This window comes from Haliotis rufescens, unplaced genomic scaffold (genome assembly GCF_023055435.1).
Source record: "Haliotis rufescens isolate VD_foot unplaced genomic scaffold, xgHalRufe1.0.p SCAF_5, whole genome shotgun sequence".
In the NCBI taxonomy this organism is placed as follows: Eukaryota; Metazoa; Mollusca; class Gastropoda; order Lepetellida; family Haliotidae; genus Haliotis; species Haliotis rufescens.
In genome coordinates, this window is record NW_025964223.1 from 18,215,433 (window position 1) to 18,226,939 (window position 11,507).

At 38.6% G+C, this 11,507-nt stretch overlaps 1 protein-coding gene across 1 annotated transcript; it reads left to right on the forward strand.

Moving 5' to 3' along the window:
- The first annotated feature begins 1,664 nt into the window (after positions 1-1,664).
- On the forward strand, positions 1,665-10,899 carry LOC124145166. Its single transcript, XM_046514853.2, has 6 exons — positions 1,665-1,887; positions 6,672-6,753; positions 7,414-7,550; positions 8,347-8,422; positions 9,017-9,153; positions 10,373-10,899. Exons 1-6 carry the CDS (start codon positions 1,857-1,859, stop codon positions 10,450-10,452), a joined length of 543 nt encoding a protein of 180 aa, XP_046370809.1. The 5' UTR covers positions 1,665-1,856; the 3' UTR covers positions 10,453-10,899.
- The last annotated feature ends 608 nt before the right edge of the window (positions 10,900-11,507 follow it).

Here is an 11,507-nt window from a genome sequence, read left to right on the forward strand (position 1 = left end):
ATATATTTAGGAATAATTGTACAACAAAATAAATGAAAGAGTGCAGAGAAGGAATGTGGAATAAAATGCATAGATGAAAAGCTACAAAGGAAGACAAACAAAACGAAAGAGAGAGAGAAAATAAAGGGTGAATAATAGCTACCAATGGGAGAGATACCCTTATATATTTCATATTTATAAGCAGCAGCTAGAGACAAAATGAAGAAATTAAATACACATTTTACTCCTATGGGGGGAGAATATTTGACCAAATGCTACAAAATTTAAGGTCTCTTACTCCAAATAAATATTTTTCTATATTGAAATGATGTTTGATAGAAGATATTATCTTTTACTCTGAGATCAGGAACCGAACACGTTTTGCACAGCACACGTTTTTCAGGAGCTCTAGCATGCGCTATTAACAGTTTATTTTCAGTATTAAACCCGAAGCAAAATAATTTAATTGTTATATATTTTTGAACATTTGTTTTTGCACACACACACACACACACACACACACACACACACACACACACACACACACACACACACACACACACACACACACACACACACACAACACACACACACACAAACACACACACACACGCCCCACCCGCCTCCTTCCCAAGAATATGCAATGATCAGTGTTCCTAATCACGTCTTTAGAATATCCTCCATTCCAAATATATTACACTTTTCAAAATTTTGGTTTTTATTTTATTGTAATAAATGCAAGATTTTAGTGAGGATCTTATTTAACATGTTTTAACCTGGGGTCCCTTGGGTTCATATGTACCCTCTACGGGTAAACGTCTTGGCAAAATTGTCAAACATAATAATCCTTATCAATCATGATTGTAGTTGGAACAAGCGTTGCTCCTGAAGACGTATAGACCCTAAAACTGTATGATATGTCTCTGATATATAGACGTTATCACGCGAGTGTGTTTGGGGATGGTAAATATCCTGCATTAGGAATAAACCTTCTATTTAGCGAGCCTTTGTTCGAAATTTATATCTCCAAAGTTGCCAAAAGTTATAAAATGCCTTAGCTACATCACAGTTAGACACTGATTTTCAGTATATTAGACTGTTCTTTTGATAATGATAGCAATTATTCCTTTAGTTTATCCAGATTCCCGATGGTTAATTCTGACTCGATTGCCGAATGACAAGGGCGACGCCATGTTTGTTTGTAAACACTGAAAGTAGTCCCTATCTGACCTTTGATATTTGCATCTCTATCAGCATATGACCCCAACGGATATCGTTTTTTATCCGTTGGCTTTATCCTGCCGAGAAACCTACCCATTATATGATATAAAATTTTCTTTGAAATAATTAAAGCTTTAACAGTGTGTATACGTTTAATTACTATACATAGTGCCATATATACTATGACCATGAGATTGTGCTTTACACAGCAATATCGTCATGTTATTTTGTTTATGGTCTGTCATGCCAACCCGTGTCTTCTTCATCTTTTGAAGTCGGACAAACCATTTTTCGATTGGTTATTTTCTGTTTAAACCATAGTGATAAGCAAATACTTAAGCTTTGCAGGTCAGCAGCGGGGGGAGAGAGAGGGGGGGGGGGGGGGGGTGAAGTGAGTGTGAGAGAGGGGAGGTGAAGGTCGGCGGGTGGGGGTATTCTTATGAAATAAATCAATGGATGTCCTACATCCTCACAAAGATGAACTGGGTTTTGTTTTATGGATGAACTTACATTCACGATGGCGAGCATCACCATGACGACACGTACACAAATATAAAACATATGGCGCCAGTGCTTGGGAAACACTTCATCTATCGTCACAACTACAACTCGTCCAGTCGCTGGTACGCTTTCAGTCAAACAAGTAACCGGCGACCATGAAATTTACGACAGTAATCCTCTTGCTTGGTAAGTATGAACTTTTACAGGAACTAAAACGTTTTACGCTATTGATTTTACATCTTTAGAATGAGATGGTATGCATGATACTTACTGTTTTTCGTGATTAAAGGAAAAGCATATGTTGCTCGGTACAATATTAATATTATTAATATAAAATTTCAACTTTTCCCTTATTTGACAAAGGAATAATAACTCGTTCTGAGACTAGTATTCGAAAAAGGAGGAAAGTTACTTAAGAATCGTTGTTCTAGATTCAAGGACAATCATGTGCTACCCGTTATGAGATTTCTTTTTAATACTACTGTAACAGGATTTTAACTGCTCTTTCTTTAGTCAAAGGTATAGTAAATGTTATTCGTTCCAAGATGTTGTTTTAATGCCACATGCTGTTAACTGTTCCCCCCTTAGTCAATGGTATAGCACATGTTACTCGTTCTGATATATTTTTTTAATACTACATGATTTTGATTTAAACATATTTATTCACAAGCAGTGAACGGGATTGGGGGACAAGTTCTTCCAACTTAGATTGCCCTCTCCCTGGTATTTACAAAAAAATCAAATTCAATATATATGCATACAACACTATAGATGAGAGAGAGAGAGAGAGAGAGAGAGAGAGAGAGAGAGAGAGAGAGAGAGAGAGAGAGAGAGAGAGAGAGAGAGAGAGAGAGAGAGAGAGAGAGAGAGATGGTTTTAACATGATTTTAACTGTTCCCTCCTCAGACAAAAGTATAACACACGTTACCATTTACGATCGGGTTATCAAGACTGTTTGAGCAAACGAATAGCTCTTGTTGCTTGTATAGACTAAGGTATTTTCTTCCAGGGAAGAATATACCTATAGACTTTTAACATTCTCAATATCAAATTTAATAGAGCAATATTACTGAATGTAGGAATTCTATTGTTTGAACAAAGATGCACGCGTTCTGACCTCCATTTGATTCACCTTACATTCTCCTTCAGCGTGAATGTTTAAAACGTGTGGAAGTCATGTTCCATTGACCACCGAAGTATACACCAATGTATAAAATACCTTTGATTCTCCAGGGAAATGCAGGTTTACTAATTTTACAATAGATACACATTTCACAATTCAGCTGTTCATAGTAGGAGATGAACTTTTAGCTTTATGTAATATTTTTAATTTTTCTCAATCCTAGTCTATAATTTATTCAAAAAAATATTCTATATCGACTTATATAGTTTTAATCCAGCTTGTCTGTCCAAATGGAGAATTAATTTGATTTGTTTCTTTTGTCTTTCTGCAATGAACTAGGTCTCACCGAGGCAGATTGTACTCGTGGCCACCCCAACCCACAACCCCAATCTCTGTGTATGATAATGGTGTAAATGTAGTGAGACGTTAATGTCTGTCTGTCTGTCTGTCCCTACCCTACACACCAGGCTCTCAAAACGAAACCTTTATATCGGGACACGCCATCTTCGTATTGTGATTGATGTTTTTTCTCTCAAGTGATGGCTAAGAGATAATCAGTGGTGTGTGACCATCTAACCCTTCTTTCGTACTATTGTACACTTACAGACAGACAGACAGACAGATAGTTTATTTATGTCTCGCCTCAATTTACATATAAAATGCTATGAAAATAACATAAAATAAAATAAAATAAGCCACTCCTATTTGAGTTTGAGAGACAAACTACTAGAAGTAGTATAAGCATAGTTTAAAAACATTATCGAAGATAAAATTCTGTACAACATATATGCAAATTAAAAAATATATTAGGCTTTATATAAAATATTACTACGCAGCTGTAAAATTGCCTTGCAGGTTTTGGTACTAAGCGTTACAACACTGGTACTGGCCAGGATAAAACAAACTTTCACAATATCACATTCATCTTTAAAACCACACCACACTTCATTACATTTATCTAATAAAACCTGTCGAACATCATTATAAGTTGGGCAGCGCAATAGAACATGGACTTCGTCTTCCACACACGTATCACAATAAAAGCACACTCTCTCGTTGATAAGTAGGTTTGTATATCGCCCAGTCTCGACTCGTATTGGGGCTACACCACATCTGAATACAGCTAGAGAGCGTCTGATAGGCTTTGACATAGGAATCTGATTAAAATAAGCAACATTATGTTCGTTCTTCAGCTGATTATATAGTCGTAGCTTGTTGCCTCCGTTACCGCTTCGGCTGTTCACTTGACTCACTGAAATTTTCCATTCCTCCTTGAAGCGTTGAAATACAGTATCTCTCACTTTACCTCCAATTTGACGATAGTGATACGTGTTATTTGTGGAGGTAAAAACAGATAGACCTAATGGTTTATACTTCGTGTGTACTCTGAAGTTCCAGTTCCTCTTGTTGTTTAGTGCGTGTTTATTGGCCCACACAAATACTTTTCTTGTTAATCTATGTTGTAGAAGGGAGCTGCAACGTTTGTATAACTTTGAGATAGTTTCCCATTGTCTTACTATTGGGGGAATCCACCCTATGTCTCCAGATACAGCATTATTCGGAGCAAACTTTCTCAATCCCATGAAAATCGCATAGCCTTGTTGTGGACTGCGTTGATACAGCTGAAATTGTATGTTCCCCAGATAGCTGATCCATACTGCATTGTCGCCCACACCATGGAGTCATAAAGCTTAGTGTATGTATTGTACTGCATCCATCCGAGAACCTTGAATTTTGATATCAGCAGCCCTTAAGCTCTGTTAGCCGAACTTGCTATAGCTTGTCCCATTCTCCTATAGTCCAAGTGTTCAGAGAGGAGTAAGCCCAGATAATTATAACTGTCGACAATTTCAATAACATTCGTCCCACACTCGAAACGCTGTGTAGTTTGACATACCGATGGATTCCTGAAGTGGATTAACTTGGACTTTCCTGCATTTATGTTCATTTTATTTTCAACGCACCACTTATGTAGAACGTCCAACAACAGATTCATATTCTTATCATTTTTTGTAATGAGTATGATGTCATCTGCATAGGCGAGGATACTGATGTTTTCGCCGTCGACTTCAACGCCTAGAGACGTGGCATTGACCTTGTCAATCAGATCGTTCACATAGAGGTTAAATAAAAGCGGTGATAAAAGACAACCTTGTTTGAGGCCACATTTCACTTCAAACCATGGAGTGTATTGTCCATTTAGTCGTACACAGCATTTAACGTCTCTATACAGCGACACGAGAGCATTTAAAAATTGTCCCTGAATGCCCATATAACGTAATTTATTCCAGAGAATACTTCTGTCTATGCAATCATAAGCCTTCGTCAAGTCAATAAAACTGACGAAAGTTTATTTCTTGAGACTTTTCCTCGTTTCAATTATAGATGTTAATGTTGACACATGTTCCACCGTTGATCGACCTTTTCTAAATCCATTTTGATTATCAGACAATAAATCTTTGAGTTCAGCATGCTTAGAAAGTCGATTATTCAGGAGTCCACAATAAATCTTGAATGTTGAATTTGCTAGAGTGATACCTCTGTAGGCGAGTGGATCTCTTGGGTCTGCTGTAGAACTCTACCGAATAGGATTGATTATCCCCTTTGCCCATAGTGAGGGTACTTGACCAGCACGGAAACATAAGTTAAACAGATTATATAAGAAATTTAAACAATTTTTATTTTTGAAAACTTCAGCTGGTATATCGTCACTTCCCGGTGATTTTCCATTTTTCGCCTGCATAATAGCCTGTTGTACCTCGTGTCTTGATATCACAGTGTCCAGAGCAGTCTCACTAAGTCCGTCTTCATCTGGATCACAGGGTTATGTTGTACTAATGTTACATTTTAACAGGCTTGAATATGCATTCTTCCAAGCTTCTAAAACTGTTCTTCGGTCACTGGATATTGTTCCATCTTTTAACTGGACTTCAAAAGGTATTCTCCTATTCCTGTTGTTATCGACACCTATCTTCCCTATCTTCTTCCAAAACTCCCCTTGTTCTGTATCACATATAGTCTTTCAATATCTTCTTCTGCCTTCCGTGTGCGTTGTCTTTTCGCTTTCGTCACACATCTGTCAAAGCACTTTCTTTTCTTCTCACACACATGCTTATACAGCCGCTTCCTTGGACCCTTTTACTTATTCAATTTTCTCTCTGCTCTGCACATGTCATTCAACAATGACGTAAGATTATCAGTCCACCATGGTTTTCTACACTTTCGCTTTCTTCTTTTACCACTGTCATATACACGCACTTGTCTTGTGGGTAACTTTGACATCATCTCAGTTCTGACACACTTCACGAACGAATCACAGGCATCATTTATAGGCATTGTGCACCATTTTCACACTCAGTACGTATTGATCCCTGACCTAAAATAACACAACAACCCTTCGCTACCACTACACGAGACCAAACGCAGTGTTCTATTATTATTCATTGTCATTATGGATTTAGAACAATGCCTGGGAAGGCCCTTGATCACCCATACCTTCTTTATGGCTGGGTTTGCCGTGTCTGAATCAATTGATCGATGGTCGAAATTAAAATTATGTCATATTTGTAAAACAAAAATCTCAGACAGTAATCTTTAGGGCGAAATAAGAAAATATCAATAAATTGTTCATTCGCGATTGATATTTCAATAACAAGTCAAAGAGTTACTTCATTTCAACATACATTGTACATGTCCAGTGAAACCTCGAAAGCACGGACGCTCTAAGAAACCGTTAGGATTAACAAGTTGCCAAATAACCGAACGATTGGCACTGAGTAATGATGCCTAACGGGTTCTGGAATAAGTTTCAGTGAATTCCTTATGGAAAAATTGTTTTTTTCTGCAGGTGCCCTTCTTGGAACAGGAGCTGCCTGCAGCTTGGCATCATGCACACTAACCGGTACTCTTACAGGGACGGCTGGATGCACGTATGTAACATGCTTAGATATTACATGGATCCCAAGCCAAGATAAATCAATATCGAGCGTAGATATTTTTAATGCGTTTCTATTACTCGTTTCGCATCATCTTGAATGTAACTTGTGTCCGATTGAAATAACCTTCTTATTCTAATTGTTTTTTTCTATATTAATAATTCGTTCGTTGTGTTTCATTCTAATAGACAATGACAATATTTCAAAAATCTTGTTTGAATTTCCTTTATATACTAGGGATTATAATTCAAAATCTGAGATATGTAATACTGTGATGCATTCTCAAATAATTGTTTTTACGCGGCTTTTAGCAATCGTCCGGCAATATCACGGCGGGGGAAATTGGGCCTCACGCATTGTACTCCAATAATTAATTTTAGATATTGTCAACATTGTGTTAAAGTCATTATGGTATGCGTAAACGATACTTTGTCCATTAACAATTGTTTATATCGGAAATAAAAGATTCAAATGGGGGGAGGGTATGTATTCCATATCGGAAGATTTCAGATGAACGGCTTTTCGACCACTCAGATTCCGATTCATAATAAGACTAGTTTTACAATTTTTGAAATAATAATTAAAATATAACTGGACATTAGCGACAATACCGCACGGGGCCGGTGTGTAATATGTTGTCTCATCTGTACACAGGAACTACCAAACCTACATCTCATGTCTGTCCACCCAGTCCAGCAGCTGCACCAGCAGTAGCACAGACGTAATTGCTAAACAAATCATCGACGCTGCCATCACGGCCAACAACGCCTTGAGAGCCGCTTTGAGCTGCAGTAAGTACCGATGACATAAATATTTGAATTATTTGTGATTGTATTTTAACGTCCCCAAAAAAGCGGATTGAAAAGAATTGATTTTCATACCTCTGTGTGACTTGGGGGATATGTCGGGTGTCCTGATAGCTGAGACATGTTTCCAGTCACTGCTTTGCGTGGTTTATTACTTGATTAATACACAGACCCACGTGATACAGGTGGAATATTGGTCACAGCAGCTTCATTCATCATAAACTCTTTCGTTCACTCTGTGATTGTATGTAATGCTATTGAATTTCAACCTTCCCCGACGCAACGTAAACATAACCTAAACAAAACAAGAATATACTCGTTATTTAATAAGACAATCAGTATGGTGACAGGAGAGCTACGTCCTTATTACCCGAGATGTCACTGTCCTGCAAGATGCCCTTATCACCCGAGATGTTCGTGTACTGAGAGAAGTATCACCCAGATGTTCTAATCCTGTAATGCCCTTGACCCGTGTGATGCCCTTGTTACCGGCGATGTACTATTACCGCGTGATGCAATTGTCCCACAATATGTGAGACGTCTTGTCTTGTGATTTATCCTTCTTTTGTGCACCTTTTCCTGTAATATGCCATTGCCCTGTTTGTTGCCCATGCCGAGACATCTCCATATGCCACGCGATACCTTCGTCCCGCCATATCCTTAAAAACATCTAGATTAACAAGTTACCAAATAACCGAACAATGGACAGTGAGTAATGTTACTCAACGGAGTCAGGAATAAGTTTCAGTGAATACCTTATGGAAAATTGCTTTTACTTCAGGTACAGGAGCAGGAGCTTCCTGCAGCATAGGATCCTGCTCCCTGACCGGTGCTCTTACAGGGACGACTGGATGCACGTATGTAACATGTTTAGATATTATATGGATCCCAAGCGAAGATATTTCGATTATGGCCATACATCGATATCGAGCGAAGTTATTTTTTCTTATGCGTTTCTGTTACTCGTTTCGCACCATCTTGAACAGAACTTGTGCTCGATTGAAATAACCTTCTTATTCTAATTGTTTTTTTCTTTGTTAATAACACATTCATTGTGATTAATTCTAATAGACAATGACATTTGAAATATTTGTTTTTTAGGCCGCTTTTAGCAATGATCTGGCAATATCACGGCAGAGGAAATCGGGCTTAACGTATTGTACTCAAATAATCAATTTTAGATTTTGTCATCTGTTAAGTCAATATGGTATGAGTAAACGATACCTTGTCTATTAACAATTGTTTATTTCGGAAATAGAAATGTATGTGTGTTCAGATTTGCGGATGTTTTAAGTGTTCGATATTTCAGAAGAACGGCTTTTTGACCACTCACATTGCGATTCATAATCTCATTAGTTTTACAATTTGAAATAAGAACAACAATATAACTTGTCATTTGCGACAATACCGCTGGGGCCCGGTGTGTAATATGTTGTTTCATCTGTACACAGGAACTACCAAACCTACATCTCATGTCTGTCCACCCAGTCCAGCAGCTGCACCAGCAGTGGCACAGACGTATTTACTAAACCACTCATCGACGCTGCCATCACGTCCAACAACATCTTGAGAAACGCTTTGGGCTGCAGTAAGTACCGATGATACCATTTTGGATCATTTGTTTCATGATTGTACTTTAATAACGTCTCCAAGAAAGCGGATTGAAACGAATTGCTATTCATACCAATTTTCTATCCGTTAGTGGGTATATTTCGGTCCATGTTATACCGTCACTGAACACATTTACCTACCTGGACACTTCTCTAGGAAGAATCTGCAACGGATCTGTCCATTAACGGATACCCAGATACTAAAACCACCCTTTATGGTGAATATATTCGAAATAAGCTTGTGATATCCTGGTACCGATCCCACATCTTCGTCTCCCTGGACAATACACTTTATGTATCCAGAACTTGCCAATGAGCAGCGTCAATTTAGAATGAAATTAACTCTGTCACGCTAAAAGGTCAGTATTTATTAACAAATGCAGGATTTGACATTTCAAATTACACAAAAACATTTTCCCATCGAGCCACCTGTATATGTTGATAACTGCATGAGTGGTGGAGCCTCGACGGAGAATGTTTAGTCACGCGAGACAACCCAACTATTCTGTTTATTGTATGTGTCAGTTTTAGTGTGAAAACACGTCATTGAGGCAGATTATGTAGTTGCTGCATAAAGAACTAATTCTCTCAAAGGGGGCACGGGTGGCCCAGTCGTCTAAGGCGCCGCAATTCGCTGTGCAGAGTTGCGTCCCTTGGGCAAGCCAGAAACCTATGATTGTTGGTTCGAACTCCGGTTCGCCCCGATTATGTTTCTAGGTTTGTCAGCACCATACCCGTGCTCGTGGGTTTCACCGAAGTGGTAAACGTCTGAGACCTGCATCACTTCGGGCTTTCCTCCCACATTAAGCTGACACGCCGTGATATAACTGGAATAATGTTAAAAGCGGTGTTAAACCCAACTCACCCACTCACTCACTCAATTTGTCCGTGCAATGTCCTATTGCAGTGCAATGCTATTGTCCCGCAAGATGTGAGACATCATGTCCTGTGATATATCCTTCTCATGCGCACCTTGTCCCGTAATATATCATGGTCATATTAGTTGCCCATGCCATATCCTTGTCCAGTTAAATGTTCTTCTCCTGTGAGACATCCTTGTCCTTGATCATGAGATATCCTTCACACGCACAGTCACGCTGTTTCAATGTTCGTGAATTTGTGTTATACAATTGGAAATTAACATTATTTTGACGCTATATACACAGACTTTTGCAATATAGCTTTGTCTCTGTTTAGGCGGTGCGAGCTTCACATCCGTCTCCGGCATTGCGCTCATCCTGTCCGTCGTGGCAACGCTGGTGAAAACTCACTTTTAAATCAGGGATGCTGCCCTCAAGGGATGTCTTTCTCAGTCTGTTATCGTCTTATATCGAATACGTTTATATTAGCTTTTTTCATCCTACGATATCACTGTCAGAAGATCTCAGAAGGTGTTTAGATGTATCAAGTTTAGTTGTTATCACTCTTCAAAGAGTGTGGGAATGATTTTACGTGAGGTTGTTTGGGGTTCTGTTTTATTTTACACTGTCTACATACAAGGAGTCCCTGCGTATCATCTTTACTGACTTGGCTGTGTGTAACCTAGTGGTCATAGTGTTCGCTCCTCACGACGTTTGACTTTTGTCTTGCAAAGTGTATGAAGTTCATTTGGGATGCCCTTGTTGCTATACTGCTGGAACATCTGCTATAAGGATCGTAAACACATGCTCATGGGTTGTTTTTGTAATGGTTTTTTCTCATAATAAAAAGATCATTTTACCAATTTTCTCTGTTTTGTTATTTTTAGTGGGTTTTATTTTACACTGTCTACATACAAGGAGTCCCTGCGTATCATCTTTACTGACTTGGCTGTGTGTAGCCCTGACGTGCAAAGTGTATGAAGTTCATTTGGAATGGCCCTGTTATATTGCTGGAACATCTGCAATAAGCATCGTAAATCCATACTCACAGGTTGCTCGTTGAATGTTTTTTCTGATAAAAAATAATCATTTTACCAATCTACTCTGTTTTGTTGTTTTAAGTGGGTTTTGAAATAGTCAGCCATTTTCGTTGGATTATGTCTGTTGTTAGCTGCATTTCTCTGTTGTGACTGACGCACGCTACACAACTCGCTTATTGCCGAGGGTTACGTCAGACCTTAAGGCGATTGTCCATGTGGATAGCGTCTCCGATCTAAAACGTATCATTCAATCTAACACACTTCTTACATTCAGAGAAGCAATATGATACCAGCTTTGCTAGACAAATGCGAAAAACACAACTTGAAACTTGGTGTTTTGTGTACGGGTCTTTACATAAGAAATAGCGAGGGCAAACAATAGATAATAGCCTAGAACCGTATACGCTGTGTGCGGCAGTGAGTCAATGGTCC